This window comes from Anolis sagrei, chromosome 13 (genome assembly GCF_037176765.1).
Source record: "Anolis sagrei isolate rAnoSag1 chromosome 13, rAnoSag1.mat, whole genome shotgun sequence".
Lineage (NCBI taxonomy): Eukaryota > Metazoa > Chordata > Lepidosauria > Squamata > Dactyloidae > Anolis > Anolis sagrei.
Window position 1 is genome coordinate 8,846,703 of NC_090033.1, and position 22,962 is coordinate 8,869,664.

Sequence of the window (22,962 nt, forward strand, 5' to 3'; positions counted from 1 at the left end):
TTTGTGTATGTATATATGTATACATGTATATGTATACATGTATGTATATGCTTTGGTTAGACCACATCTGGAATATTGTGTCCAATTCTGGGCACCACAATTCAAGAGAGATATTGACAAGCTGGAATGTGTCCAGAGGAGGGCGACTAAAATGATCAAGGGTCTGGAGAACAAGCCCTATGAGGAGCGGCTTAGGGAACTGGGCATGTTTAGCCTGAAGAAGAGAAGGCTGAGAGGAGATATGATAGCCATGTATAAATATGTGAGAGGAAGCAAGCTTGTTTTCTGCTTCCCTGGAGACTAGGACGCAATGCAACAATGGCTTCAAACTACAAGAGAGGAGATTCCATCTGAACATTAGGAAGAACTTCCTGACTGTGAGAGCCGTTCAGCAGTGGAACTCTCTGCCCCGGAGTGTGGTGGAGGCTCCTTCTTTGGAAGCTTTTAAGCAGAGGCTGGATGGCCATTTGTCAGGGGTGATTTGAATGCAATATTCCTGCTTCTTGGCAGAATGGGGTTGGACTGGATGGCCCAGGAGGTCTCTTCCAACTCTTTGATTCTATGATTCTATGATTCTATGTGTTTATATATTTGTATATATGTATATATGTGGTTTTGCACATGTGTTGTAATGTATTTTTTGGCTTTTTAAGTCTCTTCCGATGTGTTTTTTGGTGTTTTTATGAGTGATGGTCACTTGTTAGCCTGATAAGTGTCTTGTGTCCAAATTTGGGCCCAGTAGTTTTTGAGTTATGATAATCCCACAAATGAACATTACATTTATATATACATATACTAGCCGTCACCTGCCACGCGTTGCTGTGGCCCACATGGGGGTTCTGTGTGGGAGGTTTGGCCCAGTTCTATCATTGGTGGGGTTCAGAATGCTCTGTGATTGTAGGTGAACTATAAATCCCAGCAACGACAACTCTCAGATGTCAAGATCCTATTTTCTCCAAACTCCACCAGTGTTCACATTTGAGCATATTGAGTATTGGTGCCAAGTTTAGTACAGATTTATCATTGTTTGAGTCCACAGTGCTTTCTGGAGATAGGTGAACTACAACTCCAAAACCAAGGACACTGCCCACCAAACCCTTCCAGTATTTCCTGTTGGTTGTGGGAGAACTGTGTGCCAAGTTTGGTTCAATTCAATTGTTGGAGGGGTTCAGAATGCTCTTTGATTGTGGGTGAACTATAACTCCCAAATGACAAAATCATTTTTTTGAGTGAAGGACATACATTGAGTTGTTAGGTGCATTGTGTCCAAATTTGGTGTCAATTCGTCCAGTGGTTTTCGAGTTATGTTAATCCCACAGACGAATATATATATATATATACAGGGTTAGTCAAAATGCATAGGCCAATAAGCCATTCAATTGAATGGCTTATTGGTCTATGCATTTTGACTAACCCTGTATATATATATTAAAGAGTTACATTATTATGAGCTTGAATATTATTATAGTATTACTGGCTGTCCCCAAGTTACAAACATCCAACTTACAAATGATTCCTAGTTACGAACGAAGTTGAGGCAACAGAAAGTGAAAAAAGTCCCTGTTCTGACTTACATACAAATTCAACTTAAGAACAGACCTACAGACCCGATCTCATTCGTAACTTGGGGACTGCCTGTATTAGCTTTTGGGTATCTGACAAAGCCGCGAACAATGCTGAGTGACAAGCCCAGCGGTCGCTTTTCGAGGGGGGGGGGGGCAACAAGACCCATATGGGATGACCGATGGAGAGTCCGAACCCGGGTCCTCACCAAAGACGATCAGCCGGGTGTGGGTGTCGGTGGAGCCCAGGGGGTTCTGGGCGGTGCAGCGGTACATGGAGCCGTTGAGCTCGGCCGGCACGCGCTCCAGGACCAGCTCCTTGCCGTCGTGTTCGGTGCTGCCGTCCAGGAGCCTGCTCCCAACGCGGGTCCAGGTGAACATGGGTTCGGGGAAGACTTCGTTCTGAAAAAACACGAGAGCCGTGTGAGACGAAGATCCATCAAAACTCCGCAAACACCACTATCCCCTATGAGACCGGACAACGTTTTCAACAAGGAGACACTATGAATTTATATTTGATTGATTTGATCAGTTTTTATTATATGTTACGTTTTTAATTGTATCTATGATCAGAGTAATTTTCAACGGTAAGCAAACAGTATTTTGGCGCCCCCCCCCCGCAACCAATCATTGATATATATTTTCTGTTCATTGTGGGAGTTCTGTGTGCCATATTTGGTTCAGTTCCATCATTGGTGGAGTTCAGAATGCTCTTTGATTGTAGGTGAACTATACATCCCAGTAATAGTTCACCTTGCCGCACTTGCTCCCTTTCCTGGCCCGCTTTGGGTCCGGAGGCGTGCCTGAAGACCGTGTGCACCAAAAGTCACCTCTTCTCCTGAATCATAGAATCATAGAATCAAAGAGTTGGAAGAGACCTCATGGGCCATCCAGTCCAACCCCATTCTGCTAAGAAGCAGGAATATTGCATTCAAATCACCCCTGACAAATGGCCATCCAGCCTCTGCTTAAAAGCTTCCAAAGAAGGAGCCTCCACCACACTCCGGGGCAGAGAGTTCCACTGCTGAACGGCTCTCACAGTCAGGAAGTTCTTCCTAATGTTCAGATGGAATCTCCTCTCTTGTAGTTTGAAGCCATTGTTCCCTTGCGTCCTAGTCTCCAAGGAAGCAGAAAACAAGCTTGCTCCCTCCTCCCTGTGGCTTCCTCTCACATTTATACATGGCTATCATATCTCCTCTCAGCCTTCTCTTCTTCAGGCTAAACATGCCCAGTTCCCTAAGCCGCTCCTCATAGGGCTTGTTCTCCAGACCCTTGATCATTTTAGTCGCCCTCCTCTGGACACATTCCAGCTTGTCAATATCTCTCTTGAATTGTGGTGCCCAGAATTGGACACAATATTCCAGGTGTGGTCTAACCAAAGCAGAATAGAGAGGTAGCATTACTTCCTTAGATCTAGACACTATTCTCCTATTGATGCAGGCCAAAATCCCATTGGCTTTTTTTGCCACCACATCACATTGTTGGCTCATGTTTAACTTGTTGTCCACGACGACTCCAAGATCTTTTTCACACATACTACTCTCGAGCCAGGCGTCCCCCATTCTGTATCTTTGCATTTCATTTTTTCTGCCAAAGTGGAGTATCTTGCATTTGTCACTGTTGAACTTCATTTTGTTAGTTTTGGCCCATCTCTCTAATCTGTCAAGATCGTTTTGAATTCTGCTCCTGTCCTCTGGACTATTGGCTATCTCTCCCAATTTGGTGACTTTCTCCTCAGCCATTGGGACCGAGAGACAGAGAGAGAGAGAGAGAGAGAGAGAGAGAGAGAGAGAGAGAGGTGGAGATGCCCGGAGAGAGCCGGAGGGGCTCTCTTTCTCTCTCTCTCTCTTGGTCCCAATGGCTGAAGAGAAAGTCAGGAGAAGAGACGACTTTTGGTGTGCACGCTGGGGTCTTCAGACACGCCTCCGGACCTGAAGTGGGCCAGGGGCAGCGGCTCTGCCCCTTGGCCCACCCGCGGATTGGGGAGAGGAGGCGGGTGGAGCGCCTGGGGATTGGGAAAGGAAGCCGGTCATGGGGAAGGGATCGAACGCGGAGAACGATTGAGTACCAACTCTGCTCGCGCACCCAGTGGCCGGGTGGAGCAGGAACGAGAGGGGCTAGACGAGGCTCAAGGGCCCGGCCCCTTTGGGAAGAGGATCGCCCGGCAGCGAGGCAAGAAAGCAGAGGCTCCCCCCGGACTGCTAGAGCTGTTGTGAGCTGAGGGGGCGCTCCACAAGTGGCAATCGAGGGGCATTTACAGAGGCGCCTCTGCGCCCCTGGCAAAAAAAGTGTTTTGCGACCGCTTACTTCGCATAATGGACGAGCCGCCCCTGTCTATGATAATATAAGCATTGAATTTTACCCTGTTAACTGCCTTGAGTCACCTACGGGATGAGAAAGGTGGTATACAAATACAGTAAACAAACAAACAAACAAATAATTTTCTGATTTTAGATATATAGTGTCCCTACATTGCGGTTTTTCACTTATTGCAGGTGGTCCTGGAACATAACCTCCGCAATAGGTGAGGGAACACTGTATTGGGGTGAAACTTGCTATAACGGGAGAGCACATTTACCACTCTTAGCCCGCCACTTATCCACGGATAATTTTTGGGAATTTTCAAAGTTTTTACAAAAATTAAAAAAAACCCACAAGAGTTATCTCCTTGAATTTTGTATACAACTAGCTGTGCCCTGCCACACGTTGTTGTGTCCTATAGTAAATCTTTTCAAAGTAGAGGTAGATATCTGGAGTATTATGAAAGAGAGGTACCTACCTATTCCCCCCTTTTCTCCCCCTTTCTCTCCTTTCTTCCTTCTCTACCTCTTTCTTTCTTTCTTTCTTTCTTTCTTTCTTTCTTTCTTTCCTTCTTTCGCTCCTTGGTTTCATCCTTCTCTCTTTCCTTCAGTCCCTCCCCTTTCTTCCTTTGCCTCCTTTCTTCCCCCAATGTTTCCTTCCTTCTTTCACTTTTTATTTTCTTTTCTCCTTCCTTCTTTACCTCTTTCCTGCCTTTTTTGTCCTTCTCTCCTTCCTTCCTTCTCTTCCTCTTTCCTTCTCCCTTTTTTCTTTTCCTTCCCTTTCTCTTTCTTCCTTCTCTGCCTCTTTCCTTTCTTCCTTCCTTTGGTTTTTGTTTCCATTCTTCCTTTTGTCTGTCCTTCCTCCCCCCCTTTCTCTTTCTTTCTCTTCTTCCTTCGCTCCTCTTTCCTTCCTTTTCTTTCCTTATCTCCTTCCTTCTTTCTCTACCCATTTCTTTCCATCCCTCTTCATTTCCTCTTTCTCTCTTTTTTCCTTCTCTACCTCTTTCCTTCTTTCCTTAACTCTTTGCTTCCATGTTTCCTTCTCTGTTTCCTTCCTTCCTTCGATGTTTTTCCTCTTCCTTGATTGGGCCTGCCGCGGTGAAGGGAGGGGGCGTGTCTTACCAGAGGGGGGTGGGAGGAGGGAAGGATTGAGTCAGGGTGGGAAGGGGCGGGGCGGTGAAGGGAGGGGGCGTGTCTTATCAGAGGGGGGTGGGAGGAGGGAAGGATTGAGTCTGGGTGGGAAGGGGCGGGGCGGCGAAGGGAGGGGGCGTGTCTTATCAGAGGGGGGTGGGAGGAGGGAAGGATTGAGTCTGGGTGGGAAGGGGCGGGGCGGTGAAGGGAGGGGGCGTGTCTTACCAGAGGGGGTGGGAGGAGGGAAGGATTGAGTCAGGGTGGGAAGGGGCAGGGCGGCGAAGGGAGGGGGCGTGTCTTACCAGAGGGGGGTGGGAGGAGGGAAGGATTGAGTCTGGGTGGGAAGGGGCGGGGCGGCAAAGGGAGGGGGCGTGTCTTACCGGAGGGGGGTGGGAGGAGGGAAGGATTGAGTCTGGGTGGGAAAGGGGGGCGGCGAAGGGAGGGGGCGTGTCTTACCAGAGGGGGGTGGGAGGAGGGAAGGATTGAGTCTGGGTGGGAAGGGGCGGGGCGGCAAAGGGAGGGGGCGTGTCTTACCGGAGGGGGGTGGGAGGAGGGAAGGATTGAGTCTGGGTGGGAAGGGGGGGCAGCGGAGGGAGGGGGTGTGTCTTACCAGAGGGGGGTGGGAGGAGGGAAGGATTGAGTCTGGGTGGGAAGGGGGGGCGGCGAAGGGAGGGGGCGTGTCTTACCAGAGGGGGGTGGGAGGAGGGAAGGATTGAGTCTGGGTGGGAAGGGGGGGCAGCGGAGGGAGGGGGTGTGTCTTACCAGAGGGGGGTGGGAGGAGGGAAGGATTGAGTCTGGGTGGGAAGGGGCGGGGTGGTGAAGGGAGGGGGTGTGTCTTACCAGAGGGGGGTGGGAGGAGGGAAGGATTGAGTCTGGGTGGGAAGGGGGGGCAGCGGAGGGAGGGGGTGTGTCTTACCAGAGGGGGTGGGAGGAGGGAAGGATTGAGTCTGGGTGGGAACGGGCGGGGTGATGAAGGGAGGGGGTATGTCTTTCCAGAGGGGGTGGGAGGAGGGAAGGATTGAGTCTGGGTGGGAAGGGGCGGGGTGGTGAAGGGAGGGGGCGTGTCTTACCAGAGGGGGGTGGGAGGAGGGAAGGATTGAGTCAGGGTGGGTAGGGGCAGGGCAGCAAAGGGAGGGGGCGTGGTTTGTCGTGAGGGAGCATTGGCCAGCAATGTGTGCGTGGTGGGGGACTCGCGCCAGGGCACTTCTGCGCATGATCCCTTTGTTTTGGAAATTGTGGGTTTGGTAAAATGTTGTTTGCCATATTGATGAGATTTGTGCATACCTTGTGGGTTGAGGTATGTGCATGGGAATTTTGTTAAATTTTCGTCGGTGGGGTTTTGAGTTTTGCTGTCCCGTTCGACGCCCCTTACAGATTTATATATATAGATGACACAAGATAACACGAGATCTTTTCCCCTAACTTTCAGAAATATTCATGCATCTACTGATTTTGGGGAATTGTTTTCGTTTTGACAAAAAAACAGCAACATTTTTTGAAAAAGCCACAACAGCTATCTCATTGAATGTCTCTCATATTAACCAGAAGCTCACACGTATCACATTCTTGGCCAAGATGGAAGAAAACGTCTCTGTCCTATGTCTTTGCTTCACTGGTGAGTTTTTAATCTGGAACTTTGGTTATTAATTATGGCTAGCAATGCTCGCCAGGCGCTTCCTCTCAGTGTAGTGGTTTAAATCCCATAACAAGCCTGCTTCGTCTTCTTCCTTCACTCCAATTCTCTCCTCTCATCCTCCCATGTTAGCAAGACCAATTAGTTACAGAGAACAAATTAATTCCGCGACTGTTTGGGTTTCTTGCAGCTCCGCGCCTTCATCTATCTATGTGTCGTTTTGCTATTAAATGACTCAAAAAAATAAAGGGACTTGCAAAATGTTGTTTTATTTTTAACCTAGCGTTGCTGTGGCCCACTGTGGAGAAATGGGAAAGAAAGAAAAGAAGAAGAGCTGGTTTCGAAGCTATCAATACACAACTGAAGTGGCAAAGCGTCAACCTAATACAGGCCCATTTCAGTCTCCTCGAGGGTTATATGGATGTGTGGAAGGGTTACCTGAGTCCACACTGCCATATAACCCAGTTCAAAGATGTCAAAAGGTAAAGGTTTTCCCCTGACATTAAGTCCAGTTGTGTCCAACTCTGGCAGTTGGTGCTCATCTCCATTTCTAAGCCGATGAGCCGGCATTGCACATAGTCACCTCCAAGGTCATGTATGTATGTATTTATTTACTAGCTTTACTCGCCACGCGTTGCTGTGGCCAATAGGGCTGTCCAAACACGGAAAAATTTGTTTCTAAACTCGATTCGTTTTTAGGGGTTTTTTTGCGTTTCGTTATTTAAAAGAATTCCGAAATTTCCCTTAAAAAAAGTTCGATATTTACGAAATTTCGGAAATCATAAAACAATTACGAAACAATTACAAATCGATTACGAATCGATTCGTTAATGGCAGCTGCGATCGCGCAATACGCTAAAAAAACTTCTGAAGCTTCCCTCTCCCTCTGTTGTTGACTGTTGGTGTGATAATTATATTTTTTTTCACTGAGAAAACAAACAGCAACCCTAAAACGTGCACCAGACATGCGGAAATAATAACGAAACATTTACGAATCAATAACGAATCAGTAACGAAACAATTCCGAAACAATTACGAAACGAATTGGAAAAATTCGTTTCGTTTTTTAGTTGCTCCTGAATGGTTCAATATCGCTTCGTTATAAAAAAAAATAACGAATTTTTAACTAATTACGAAATTACGAAACGAAACGGCCCAGCCCTAGTATTTTTCCCTCGTGCAGGAGGGAAGGGTGGGGAGGGAGTTATTTTAACGCATGCTCTGTATAGTCATTTAGCTTTTTTTTGGGGGGGGGGGGGGGTTAAGTTCTTTCCGGGTTTTTTGGGGGGTTTTTTTGAGTGAAGGACATAGATTGCTTTAGTTGGTGTCTTGTGTTCAAAATTGGTGTCAATCCGTCCAGTGGTTTCTGAGTTCTGTTAATCCCACAAACGAACATTACATTTTTATTTATATAGAAGATACAAAGGATGTGGCTAAAATTGCCACGAAGGAGACTCGTACATACCTGAAATCCTTGCACCAGGATCCGAACGGTGTCCCCAACTCGGGCTCTTGTCGGGGTCATGGTAATCTTAGGGCCTTTGGGCGCCACTGCAGAAGAAAGAGATTGGTTGGATCATTATGGTTTCCAACGGCTCCTCTGCCTTCAGCTTCCAAACACTTACAGGATTTAGCTAAAGAAATCTAGAATCCCAGAGCTAGGGAGGCTAGAAGGGCCATCTAGTCCACATCATGTGGGAAGGCCCAATGAATGCATCCAGAACTATGGCCATCCAACCTCTGCATCAAGACCTCCAACCCAATCTATTCCACACCAATTCAGAATCATAAAATCACAGAGTGGGAAGAGACCTTGTGGGCCATCCAGTCCAACCCCACTGCCAAGAAGCAGGAAAATCACATTCAAACTTCTGTTGAAGGACCTTCAGAGATGGAGTCTCAAGCCCTCCAGGGCACCTTATTCCATTCTCAAACATCTCCAACACCCATTGAAAGACTTCCAAAGATGAAGAGTCCACTACTGTCCAAGGCAACCTCTTCTACTGACATTGAAAGACTTCCAAAGATGGAGAGTCCACTACTGTCCAAGGCAACCTCTTCTACTGACATTGAAAGACTTCCAAAGATGAAGAGTCCACTACTGTCCAAGGCAACCTCTTCTACTGACATTGAAAGACTTCCAAAGATGGAGAGTCCACTACTGTCCAAGGCAACCTCTTCTACTGACATCCACCTCCAACTTCACTGAAAGATTTCCAAAGATGGAGAGTCCACTACTGTCCAAGGCAACCTCTTCTACTAACATCCACCTCCAACTTCCATTGAAAGGTCTCCAAAGATGGAGAGTCCATCACTTTCCAAGGCAACCTATTTCACTGTCAAATATCTCCAACTTCTATGGAAGGACCTTGAAAGATGAAGAGACGACGATCATCCAAGGCAACCTATTCCATTATCAAACATCTCCAACTTCAGTTGAAAGACCTCTAAAGATGGAGAGTTTACTACCATACAAGGCAACTTCTTCTACTGATATACACCTCCAACTTCCATTGAAAGACCTCAAAAGAGAGAGAAACTGCTATCATCCAAAGCCACCTATTCCACAGTCAAACATCTCCAGCGTCTATGGAAGGACCTCTAAAGATGGAGAGACCACCATCATCCAACGCAACCTCTTCTACTGTCAAACATCTCCAACTTCCATTGCAAGTCCTCCAAAGATGGAGAGTCCATAACTTTCCAAGGCAACCTATTTCACTATCAAACATCTCCAACTTCCATTGCAAGTCCTCCAAAGATGGAGAGTCCATAACTTTCCAAGGCAACCTATTTCACTGTCAAACATCTCCAACTTCTATGGAAGGACCTTGTAAGATGGAGAGACTACTATCATCCAAAGCAACCTATTCCACTATCAAATATCTCCAACTTTCATTGAAAGACCTCTAAAGATGGAGATACCACTACCATATAAGGCAACCTCTTCGATTGTCAAATATCTCCAACTTCCACGGAAAGACCTCTAAAAATGGAGATACCACTACCATATAAGGCAACCTCTTCTACTGATATACACCTTCAACTTCCATTGAAAGACCTCCAAAGACAGATAAACTGCTATCATCCAAGGCCACCTATTCCACAGTCAAACATCTCCAGCGTCTATGGAAGGACCTCTAAATATAGAGAGACCACTATCATCCAAGGCAACCCCTTCTACTGTCAAACATCTCCAACTTCCATTGCAAGTCCTCCAAAGATGGAGAGTCCATAACTTTCCAAGGCAACCTATTTCACTATCAAACATCTCCAACTTCCATTGCAAGTCCTCCAAAGATGGAGAGTCCATAACTTTCCAAGGCAACCTATTTCACTGTCAAACATCTCCAACTTCTATGGAAGGACCTTGTAAGATGGAGAGACTACTATCATCCAAAGCAACCTATTCCACTATTAAATATCTCCAACTTTCATTGAAAGACCTCTAAAGATGGAGATACCACTGCCATATAAGGCAACCTTTTCTGTATTGTCGAAGGCTTTCATGGCTGGAATCACTAGGTTCTTGTGGGTTTTTTCGGGCTATGGAGCCATGTTCTAGAGGCATTTTCTATTGTCAAACATCAACTTTTATGGTAGGATCTCTAAATATGGAGAGACCACTATCATCCAAGGCAACTCCTTCTACTGTCAAACATCTCCAACTTCCATTGTCTTCAAAGATGGTGAACCTATCACTTTGCAAGATAACCTATTCTGTTGTAGAACATCTTCAGATTGGATGGGCATCTTTTGGGCATGCTTTAGGTGTGTCTTCTTGCCTGGTGGAATAGAGTTGGAACAGATGGACCTTGTGGACCTTCCATTGATTTCTTTTCTCTCTTGGAAAACAGATTCTCAATTTCTTGTATCCCCATTTGCTTGAAGGAAGACCTTGGTGTGTATGGGATGTGTAGACCTCACGGTTTGTCCACTCTACTTCCCACCACTCTCTAAAGACAAGACATCCCCATGTGGGATGGTTATCCATCTCCGGTGACCTTCTCACAGTATAGATAACTCTCGCCCGCGACTGCTTCACCGAGCTGCGCCATCCCATAATTTCCTTTTTCTCCTTCGGCGCCTAAGGGAAGATAGTTGGCATTCTGGGAGAATTTCCCTACCTCGCGACCGAAAAGCCGGCTTGCGAGAGAAAAAAGGCATGCTAAACTAGACATGAAGGTGGAAATCATTGGCTTTGCATTTTAATTCGAACCGATAAGGAATGGTTTGTATTAAGGTTTCTTTTTTTTGAACTGAATGCAAACCTGAATGCCATTAATTATCCATCGGCTTTTGAATTTTGCATTGGATTCCTCTGGAGGGAGGAGGGAGATTGTTTCCTTCGGAATGGGCAGGAGAGGTCGAATCGTGTACAAAAATGGCATACATTAGAGGGGAAAATGTGTAAATTATGAAGGAGGAGGAGAGGAAAAAAAACCCAAAATATTATGGCACGGATAATCCTGACTTTGATACACCTTGACTCTTCAGTTCCTTCATAGTTGCCTCTCCAAGTCCTATTTTCGCAGAAATTACACTTTGCGAAAATTTGTATTTCGAGGGGAATCTGGTACAAAACAGTAGTATTTTCCGCACATTTTTCAGCACACTTTTGCGAGACCGTCTGTGAAACGTGTTGTTCATTCGTTCAATAGTCTCCGACTCTTCATGACCTCATGGACCAGCCCACGCCTGAGCTCCCTGTTGGCCGTCACCACCCCCAGCTCCTTCAAGGTCAGTCCAGTCACTTCAAGGATGCCGTCCATCCCTCTTGCCCTTGGTCGGCCCCTCTTCCTTTTGCCTTCCACTTTCCCCAGCATCATTCCCTTCTCTAGGCTTTGCTGTCTCCTCATGATGTGGCCAACGGACTTCAACTTTGTCTCTCGTATCCTTCCCTCCAGTGAGCAGCCGGGCTTTATTTCCTGGAGGATGGACTGGTTGGATCTTCTCGCAGTCCAAGGCACTCTCAGCACTTTCCTCCAACACCACAGCTCAGAAGCAAGATACAGAATGGGGGATGATGCCTGGCTCGAGAGCAGTACGTGTGCAAAAGATCTTGGAGTCCTCGTGGACAACAAGTTAAACATGAGCCAAAAATGTGATGTGGCGGCAAAAAAAGCCAATGGGATTTTGGCCTGCATCAAGAGGAGCCTAGTGTCTAGATCTAAGGAAGTAATGCTACCCCTCTATTCTGCTTTGGTTAGACCACATCTGGAATATTGTGTCCAATTCTGGGCACCACAATTCAAGAGAGATATTGACAAGCTGGAATGTGTCCAGAGGAGGGCGACTAAAATGATCAAGGGTCTGGAGAACAAGCCCTATGAGGAGTGGCTTAAAGAGCTGGGCATGTTTAGCCTGAAGAAGAGAAGGCTGAGAGGAGATATGATAGCCATGTATAAATATGTGAGAGGAAGCCACAGGGAGGAGGGAGCAAGCTTGTTTTCTGCTTCCTTGGAGATTAGGACGCGGAACAATGGCTTCAAACTACAAGAGAGGAGATTCCATCTGAACATTAGGAAGAACTTCCTGACTGTGAGAGCTGTTCAGCAGTGGAACTCTCTGCCCTGGAGTGTGGTGGAGGCTCCTTCTTTGGAAGCTTTTAAACAGAGGCTGGATGGCCATCTGTCAGGAGTGATTTGAATGCAATATTCCTGCTTCTTGGCAGAATGGGGTTGGACTGGATGGCCCATGAGGTCTCTTCCAACTCTTTCTATGATTCTATGATTCTATGATTCAAGGATGCCATCCATCCATCTTGCCTTTGGTTGGCCCCTCTTCCTTTTACCTTCCACTTTCCCCAGCATCATTGTCTTCTCTAGGCTTTCCTGTCTCCTCATGATGTGGCCAAAGGACTTCAACTTTGTCTCTAGTCTCCTTCCCTCCAATGAGCAGCCGGGCTTTATTTCCTGGAGGATGGACTGGTTGGATCTTCTCACAGTCCAAGGCACTCTCAGCACTTTCCTCCAACACCACAGCTCAAAAGCATCTCTCTTCCTTCGCTCAGCCTTCCCTAAGGTCCAGCTCTCATATCCGTCGGTGACTACAGGGAAGACCATGGCTTTGACTAGGCAATGGATCTTGGTTGCCAGTCTGATGTCTCTACTCTTTACTATTTTATCGAGACTGGACATTGCTCTCCTCCCAAGAAGGAAGCGTCTCCTGATTTCCTGGCCACAATCTGCATCTGCACTCATCTTTGCGCCTAGAAATACAAAGTCTGTCACGGCCTCCACATTTTCTCCCTCTATTTCCCAGTTGTCAATCATTCTTGTTGCCATAATCTTGGTTTTTTTGACGTTTAGCTGCAACCCAGCTTTTGCGCTTTCTTCTTTCACCTTGATTAGAAGGCTCCTCAGCTCTTCCTCGCTTTCGGCCATCAGAGTGGTGTCATCTGCATATCTGACGTTGTTCATGTTTCTTCCAGCAATTTTCACCCCAGCCTTGCATTCATCAAGCCCCGCACATCCTCGCACGATGTGTTCTGCATACAAGTTAAAGAGATTGGGTGAGAGGATGCAGCCTTGCCGGACGCCTTTCCCAATCTTGAACCAGTCTGTTCCTCCGTGGTCAGTTCTGACTGTGGCTACTTGCTCCTTGTACAGATTCCTCAGGAGAGAGGGAAGGGGGCTTGGGATGCCCATCCTTCCATGAACTTGCCACAATTTATTATGATCCATACAGTCCAAGGCTTTAGAATAGTCAATGAAGCAAAAATAGATGTTTTTCTGAAACTCCCTGCCTTTCTCCATTCTCCAGCATCCGGATGTTGGCAATATGGTCTCTCGTTCCTCTGCCTTTTCTAAACCCAGCTTGAACATCTGGCAACTCTCGCTCCATGTATTGCTGGAGTCTTCCTTGCAGGATCTTGAGCATTCCCTTCCTGCCATGAGAAATAAGGGCCACTGGACGGAAGTTGGAGCAGTCTTTCGCATTTCCCTTTTTTGGGATGGGGATATAAGTGGATTTGTGAAACGTATCCATATATAAACACAAAGGGAGGGACAATACTGTGCTTGCAAATGGGTCGATAAAGGCCATTTTTGTACCCAAAAAGTCCCGCAAACGTTTAGAGACCCACGTTAGTAGCACTCTTTCTCTTCTCCAGTCTTTAGGTCTCGTGGTGAATCTGCAGAAATCCAATTTACAACCAGCACGCAGAATCCAGTTCATCAGAGCAGTTCTGGATTCGGAATTGCAGAAAGCCTTTCTTCCGAACGAACGTTTCCTTGCACTTCGATGTCGCAACTCAGGATAGATTCACCTTGCTCAAAAGACCACCACACTCCAAGGCTGTAGGTTTTGTAGTGTATTGAAGAAAAAGCAAAATCATAAACGTAGAAATAAAGTTGCAAAAGTTCAATAGCCCAAAATAGCCTTCAGGAAAGGCAAAAGCTGCACATTGCAAGTGCTGAACCTGACTCAGCACATCGAAGATGGCTTTGAAAGGCAGCAGATCACAGGAGCTGTCTTCATAGACCTGTCAGCGGCTTATGATACCGTAAACCACCGCCTCCTCCTGAGAAAAATGTATAATATCACAAAGGACTAACACCTCACCCGCCTCATAGGAAACCTGCTACAAAACAGGAGCTTTTTTGTTGAGTTCCAGGGCCAGAGAAGCAGATGATGGACTGTTGGTGAGCAGGAAAAGAGATGGGCTCAAAGCCAACCTTGATAACTCTGCCATAGACAGTGAGAATTGGGAAGCCCTGGCCCTGGAGGTCAGCTGTGACCAGCAGTGCTGTAGAATTTGAAGAGGCACAAATGGAGGGCAAAAGAGAGAAACGTGCCAAGAAGAAGGCACGTCAAGCCAACCCCGTCCAGGACCTCCTTCCACCTGGAAACCAATCCGCTCACTGTGGGAGAAGATGCAGGTCAAGAATAGGGCTCCACAGTCACCTATGGATCTACCGCCAGGACACCAAACTTGGAGGACCATCATCCTTGGAGTAAGTAAGTAAGTAAGTAAGGTCCCTCAATTTAGCGGAGTTGCACCTCATCTTTCAAGCATGAGGGTTTCCAGACTCGAGAAAATGCCAAATGCCTGTATCAAAAGGGATGCTTGGGGGATGTGTTCCTCCTGAGCTGGGATGCTCACGACCTTTATGTGTTTCCACCACTACCCTTTCTGACCAACCTCCTCGCCAAACTACATGAGGACAGGGGCAGATGCATTCTGATCGCACCGTGGTGGCCCCGTCAGGCTTGGTTCTCCAAAAAGGATGACCCAAACAACTACCGTCCGGTCAGCCTCACGTCAATACCGGGCAAGATTCTGGAAAAGATTGTTAAGGAAGCGGTCTGCAAACACTTAGAAACAAATGCAGTCATCGCTAACAGTCAACATGGATTTATCAAAAACAAGTCATGCCAGACTCATCTGATCTCTTTCTTCGATAGAGCTACAAGCTGGGTAGATGCGGGGAATGCCGTGGATGTAGCGTACCTGGATTTCAGGAAGGCCTTCTTTGACAAGGTCCCCCATGACCTTCTGGCAAGGAAACTAGTCCAATGTGGGCTAGGCAAAACTACGGTGAGGTGGATCTGGAATTGGTTAAGTGGACGAACACAGAGGGTGCTCACTAATGCTTCCTCTTCATCCTGGAAAGAAGTGACAAGTGGAGTGCCGGCGGGTTCCGGCACTCCACTTCTTTATTCATGACTTAGATGAAGGGCTAGAAGGCAGGATCATCAAGTTTGCAGACGACACCAAATTGGGAGGGAGAGCCAATAGTCCAGAGGACAGGAGCAGAATTCAAAACGATCTTGACAGATTAGAGAGATGATTGGCCAAAACTAACAAAATGAAGTTCAACAGTGACAAATGCAAGATACTCCACTTTGGCAGGAAAAATGAAATGCAAAGATACAGAATGGGGGACAATGCCTGGCTCGAGAGCAGTACGTGTGAAAAAGATCTTGGAGTCCTCGTGGACAACAAGTTAAACATGAGCCAACAATGTGATGTGGTGGCAAAAAAAGCCAATGGGATTTTGGTCTGCATCAATAGGAGTGTAGTGTCTAGATCTAGGGAAGTAATGCTACCCCTCTATTCTGCTTTGGTTAGACCACATCTGGAATATTGTGTCCAATTCTAACTGTGCTAAAACACAAAAGGGACATACACAAGAAGAGGAAAAAGGGAGAAATCACCAAAGAAGAATTCAAACAAACACACCTGGAATATTGTGTCCAATTCTGGGCACCAGAATTCAAGAGAGATATGGACAAGCTGGAATGTGTCCAGAGGAGGGCGGCTAAAATGATCAAGGGTCTGGAGAACAAGCTCTATGAGGAGCGGCTTAGGGAACTGGGCATGTTTAGCCTGAAGAAGAGAAGGCTGAGAGGAGATATGATAGCCATGTATAAATATTTGGGAGGAAGCCACAGGGAGGAGGGAGCAAGCTTGTTTTCTGCTTCCTTGGAGACTAGGACGCGGAACAATGGCTTCAAACTACAAGAGAGGAGATTCCATCTGAACATTAGGAAGAACTTCCTGACTGTGAGAGCCGTTCAGCGGTGGAACTCTCTGCCCCAGAGTGTGGTGGAGGCTCCTTCTTTGGAAGCTTTTAAGCAGAGGCTGGATGGCCATCTGTCAGGGGTGATTTGAATGCAATATTCCTGCTTCTTGGCAGAATGGGGTTGGACTGGATGGCTCTTCCAACTCTTTGATTCTATGATTCTATGATTCTGTTGGAAATGTCCGGAGGAATATTCAAAGGATGGATCTTCTCGCATCACAAAATGGCCGGGGAGAAACCTGGCCTCGGTTCCAGAATGGCGTCTATCCCGATCCCTCCGCTTGGTCTGTTGGACGGCAAACGAGCGAGGAAAGCGGAGTGGCTTTTGTGACGCTGGTAAATAATAGAAGAACGGATGAATAATTGATACGGAAGCGGTCCCTTTGGCCGCCGTGATTCAATCTAGAGTGGGCAGAGGTGTTTACGTGTTGGAGATATTGCTGTGTTGTTATGACTTTCAGAGGGAGAACACAAGGGCCGCGGTGTTTCTCTTTCCGTCGTCTCTATTTGTGTTGTAAAAAACCGGAGACCTTCAAACCTGGGTTTAGAGTTGGAGACGCCGATATCAATTCGCTTCCATATGCAGAAAGGAAATAGCTGCGCCCATCTGTTGCAGCGTACGAAAGGGAGGAATGTAGCAGAACAAGGCTGGCATCCCATTCAATATTTACCAGATTGGTAAGATATAGGAAAATAGTTGCAGCAATTGTTGGAAATGTGAGGGGAAAGTAGACACTTTTTATCATGTGTTGACTTTTGTGGAGAGGTAGCTGCCAATGGTTCACATTTTCTAATGATACACCATTAAGCTGCATTTCTGGCATTGGAGAGGGATTGGCCGGTGTCTGCTGGAAGAGCACTTTGGTTTTCTCAATGTTTAATGACAAGCCGAGCTGCTCGTATGCTTCTGAGAAGAAGTTTAGAGTGGCTTGTAGGTCTTCTTCTGAATGCGCACAGACAACGTTGTCATCAGCATACTGGATTTCTATAACATATGTTGTAGGTCTTCTTCTGAATGAGCATAGACTATGTTATCATCAGTATATTTGAGTTCTATAACAGATATAGGTCTTCTGAATGAGTACATACTATATTGTAGGTCTTCTTCTGAATCCGCACAGACAATGTTGTCATCAGCATACTGGAGATCTGTAATAGATGTTGTAGGTCTTCTTCGGAATGAGCATAGACTATGTTATCATCAGTATATTTGAGTTCTATAACAGATATTATAGGCCACCTTCTGAATGAGCACGGACTATGTTATCATCCGCATATTGGAGTTCTATAGCAGATATTATAGGCCTTCTTCTGAATGAGCACAGACTATGTTATCATCTGGATATTGGAGTTCTATAACAGATATTATAGGTCTTCTGAATGAGTACAGACTATATTGTAGGTCTTCTTCTGAATACGCACAGACAACGTTGTCATCAGCATACTGGAGTTCTATAACATATGTAGGTCTTCTTCTGAATGAGCATAGACTATATTATCATCAGTACATTTGAGTTCTATAACAGATATTATAGGCCTTCTTCTGAATGAGCACAGACTATTTTATCATCTGCATATTGGAGTTCTATAACAGATATTATAGGCCTTCTTCTGAATGAGCACAAACTATGTTATCATCCGCATACTGCAGTTCTATAACAGTTCTAGATATTATAGGTCTAGATATTATAGATATTATATAGCAGTTATATATAGCAGCTATATAGCAGCTATATAGATATTATATAGCAGTTCTAGATATTATAGGTCTTCTGAATGAGCATTGACTACATTACCATCAGCATATTAAAGTTCTATAACAGATATTATAGGTCTTCTGAATGAGTACAGACTGTACTGTAGGTCTTCTTCTGAATGCGCACAGGTAACGTTGTCATCAGCATACTGGAGTCCTATAACATATGTAGGTCTTCTTCTGAATGAGCATAGACTATGTTATCACCAGTATATTTGAGTTCTATAACAGATATTATAGGCCTTCTTCTGAATGAGCACAGACTATGTTATAATCCGCATATTGGAGTTCTATAACAGATATTATAGGCCTTCTTCTGAATGAGCATAGACTATGTTATCATCCGCATACTGCAGTTCTATAACAGATATTATAGGTCTTCTGAATGAGTACAGACTGTACTGTAGGTCTTCTTCTGAATGTGCACAGGCAATGTTATCATCAGCATACTGGAGTTCTATAACATATGTTGTAGGTTTTCTTCTGAATGAGCATAGACTATGTTATCATCAGTATATTTGAGTTCTATAACAGATATTATAGGCCTTCTTCTGAATGAGCACAGACTATGTTATCATCCGCATACTGCAGTTCTATAGCAGATATTATAGGCCTTCTTCTGAATGAGCATAGACTATGTTATCATCCGCATACTGCAGTTCTATAACAGATATTATAGGTCTTCTGAATGAGTACAGACTGTACTGTAGGTCTTCTTCTGAATGTGCACAGGCAACGTTATCATCAGCATACTGGAGTTCTATAACATATGTTGTAGGTCTTCTTCTGAATGAGCATAGACTATGTTATCATCAGTATATTTGAGTTCTATAACAGATATTATAGGCCTTCTTCTGAATGAGCACAGACTATGTTATAATCCGCTTATTGGAGTTCTATAACAGATATTATACGTCTTCTTCTGAATGAGCATAGACTACATTACCATCAGCATATTAAAGAGCTCGTTTGCTTGTTCAAGCTGGTGAGCTACTATACAAGGTCAGCGGTTGTGTATTAAAATCTCTGCTAACTGTGACCAAGACTCTGTAGTGCTGATAGAAGACCTGTAAATAGTCATATGTAGCAACGACTGAAGAATAAACCTCCAAAGGAGTTTAGATGAAAGGCAGAACTCACGTGTGTTTGTTCACGCTGGTGAGCTACTATACTAGGTCAGCGGTTGTGTATTAAAATCTCTGTAACTGTGACCAAGACTCTGCAGTGCTGATAGAAGACCTCTAAATAGTCATATGTAGCAATGACCGAATAATAAACCTCCAAAGGAGTTTGGATGAAAATCAGAGCTCAAGTGGATGAAAGTCAGAGCTCAAGTGACTCAAGATGCTGAGCTTGAGTCACCGGTTGTGTACAAGGTCAGCGGTTGTGTATTAAAATCTCTGCTAACTGTGACCAAGACTCTGCAGTGCTGATAGAAGACTTGTAAATAGTCATATGTAGCAATGACTGAAGAATAAACCTCCAAAGGAGTTTAGATGAAAGGCAGAACTCAAGTGTGCTTGTTCACGCTGGTGAGCTACTATACTAGGTCAGCGGTTGTGTATTAAAATCTCTGTAACTGTGACCAAGACTCTGCAGTGCTGATAGAAGACCTGTAAATAGTCATATGTAGCAACGACTGAAGAATAAACCTCCAAAGGAGTTTGGATGAAAGGCAGAGCTCAAGTGTGCTTGTTCACACTGGTGAGCTACTATACTAGGTCAGCGGTTGTGTATTAAAATCACTGTAACTGTGACCAAGACTCTGCAGTGCCGATAGAAGACCTGTAAATAGTCATATGTAGCAACGACTGAAGAATAAACCTCCAAAGGAGTTTGGATGAAAGTCAGAGCTCAAGTGACTCTGGATGAAAGTCAGAGCTCAAGTGACTCAAGCTGGTGAGCTTGAGTCACCGGTTGTGTACAAGGTCAGCGGTTGTGTATTAAAATCTCTGCTAACTGTGACCAAGACTCTGCAGTGCTGATAGAAGACCTGTAAATAGTCATATGTAGCGATGACTGAAGAATCAACTTCCAAGGGAGTTTGGATGAAAGGCAGAGCTCAAGTGTGCTAGTTCATGCTGGTGATCTACTATACATAGTCAGCGGTTGTGTATTAATCTCTGCTAACTATGACCAAGACTCTGCAGTGCTGATAGAAGGCCTGTAAATAGTCATATGTAGCAATGACTGAATAATGAACCTCCAAAGGAGTTTGGATGAAAATCAGAGCTCAAGTGGATGAAAGTCAGAGCTCAAGTGACTCAAGCTGCTGAGCTTGAGTCACCGGTTGTGTACAAGGTCAGCGGTTGTGTATTAAAATCTCTGCTAACTGTGACCAAGATTCTGCAGTGCTGATAGAAGACCTGTAAATAGTCATATGTAGCGATGACTGAAGAATCAACTTCCAAAGGAGTTTGGATGAAAGGCAGAGCTCAAGTTTGCTTGTTCAAGATGGTGAGCTACTATACTACTACTACTATACTACTACTATACAGCGGTTGTGTATTAAAATCTCTGTAACTGTGACCAAGACTCTGCAGTGCTGATAGAAGACCTGTAAATAGTCATATGTAGCAATGACTGAATAATGAACCTCCAAAGGAGTTTGGATGAAAATCAGAGCTCAAGTGGATGAAAGTCAGAACTCAAGTGACTCAAGCTGGTGAGCTTGAATCACCGGTTGTGTACAAGGTCAGCGGTTGTGTATTAAAATCTCTGCTAACTGTGACCAAGACTCTGCAGTGCTGATAGAAGACCTGTAAATAGTCATATGTAGCGATGACTGAAGAATCAACTTCCAAAGGAGTTTGGATGAAAGGCAGAGCTCAAGTGTGCTTGTTCACGCTGGTGATCTACTATACATAGTCAGCGGTTGTGTATTAATCTCTGCTAACTGTGACCAAGACTCTGCAGTGCTGATAGAAGACCTGTAAATAGTCATATGTAGCAACGATTGAATAATAAACCTCCAAAGGAGTTTGGATGAAAGGCAGAGCTCAAGTGTGCTTGTTCACGCTGGTGAGCTACTATACAAGTTCAGCAGTTGTGTATTTAAATCTCTGTAACTGTGACCAAGACTCTGCAGTGCTGATAGAAGACCTGTAAATAGTCATATGTAGCAATGACTGAATAATGAACCTCCAAAGGAGTTTGGATGAAAATCAGAGCTCAAGTGGATGAAAGTCAGAGCTCAAGTGACTCAAGCTGGTGAGCTTGAGTCACCGGTAGTGTACAAGGTCAGCGGTTGTGTATTAAAATCTCTGTAACTATGACCAAGACTCTGCAGTGCTGATAGAAGACCTGTAAATAGTCATATGTAGCGACGACTGAATAATGAACCTCCAAAGGAGTTTGGATGAAAGGCAGAACTCACGTGTGCTTGTTCACGCTGGTGAGCTACTATACTACTACTACTATACAGCGGTTGTGTATTAAAATCTCTGTAACTGTGAGCAAGACTCTGCAGTGCTGATAGAAGACCTGTAAATAGTCATATGTAGCAATGACTGAATAATGAACCTCCAAAGGAGTTTGGATGAAAATCAGAGCTCAAGTGGATGAAAGTCAGAGCTCAAGTGACTCAAGCTGCTGAGCTTGAGTCACCGGTTGCGTACAAGGTCAGCGGTTGTGTATTAAAATCTCTGCTAACTATGACCAAGACTCTGCAGTGCTGATAGAAGACCTGTAAATAGTCATATGTAGCAACGACTGAAGAATAAACCTCCAAAGGAGTTTAGATGAAAGGCAGAACTCACGTGTGCTTGTTCACGCTGGTGAGCTACTATACAAGATCAGCGGTTGTGTATTAAAATCTCTGTAACTCTGTCATCTCTGTGACCAAGACTCTGCAGCGCTACTGGGATCAGAACTAACTGCTTGCCTTTGAGACCGTCCTACTGCATAGCTGGGGGGGAGAGGGTTAAATTCATGTGCCTACCTAGCAGGGGTGTCATGCATCTTAACATCACAACACTCCTTCAGTGAAGAAGGACACCGCAGACTGGCTCAGTCGTACTGTATTTCCTTTATGGCATTTCAGGCTGGTACGTCGCTTCTCTGTAACCAAGCCGAGGGTCTCTTTGACCGCATCCCATTATCCCGGACGCAGAAGACTTATGTCTCCTTCAAGCAAAGACGGCTTTTCTGCTGGGGATTAACATAAAAGGTATTTTGTCTTTCGTATGTAAATGCCCCGTTTGACAGGGAGAGAGAAGCGCTCTGCTAAGACAGGACTCAACGAAGTGTTTGATCAGGACACCCTTCCCGGGATTAGCGCTTTATGGAACATCAGCTAAGCCTCCTCCAACCCTACAAGGGAAGGGAAGGGGCCAATGGCGGCTCTGGATCAAGGAAAAGGGGTTTAATGCCTCTTTTACAGTGATTAAGGCACCCGTCCGTCTGTCTTTCTTTCCTTTCCAAAGGCCTTAGGATGAGTCTTGAAGGCGGACAGATCAATGGCGAAGACTGAGCAGCTCCCACACAAAGCCGCCTCAGAAGTTGTGAAATGCCTCCAGAAGAAGGAACGGCCCTTGAATCGCGCAGTCAATGATGGGGAGGCAAATCCCTCCTGGCGCCTAGTCCAAACTTTAAAGGAGCGAGTCAAAGCGCTAGGCGCTATCTTCAAAACGGCTTCAGAACCTCAGGTACCTCCCTTTCTAACTTCAGAATGGGTTTCAGACCACAAATATTTCCTTCTAACGGAAAAGTCTGAACTCTCAACGAGCAATCCAAGATGGCTCCTTTTGAAGGAGAACTCGGAGAGGTGCAGAGCTCTCAATGAGGTCTCCAAGAGTCCACTCATGGAGAGTTGCTTTTGAAGAACTCTCCAAGGGCTGAACTCTCAATGAGCAGTCCAAGACGGTTCCTTTTGAAGGAGAACACTACAAGATCTCCAAAGGTCCACCCTTGAAGGAGAACTCTCCAAGGATGGAACTCTCATTGAGCAGTCCAAGGTTTCCAACCACAGATGGTTCTTTTTCAAGGGGAATGCTACAAGGTCCATCCTTGAAGGAGAACTCTCCAAGGATAGAAATCTCAATGAGCAGTC

The 22,962-nt window shown here is 45.4% G+C and overlaps 1 protein-coding gene across 1 annotated transcript in view; it reads right to left on the reverse strand.

Moving 5' to 3' along the window:
- IGSF21 (immunoglobin superfamily member 21) overlaps positions 1-22,962 on the reverse strand; it is a 251,962-nt gene that overhangs the window by 2,687 nt on the left and 226,313 nt on the right. The window contains exons 7-8 of the mRNA XM_067472731.1: positions 8,092-8,177; positions 1,772-1,964 (exon numbers count right to left, since the gene is read on the reverse strand). Of these exons, the coding sequence (XP_067328832.1) occupies positions 1,772-1,964; positions 8,092-8,177 (279 nt within the window). The remainder of the gene's footprint in view (positions 1-1,771; positions 1,965-8,091; positions 8,178-22,962) is intronic.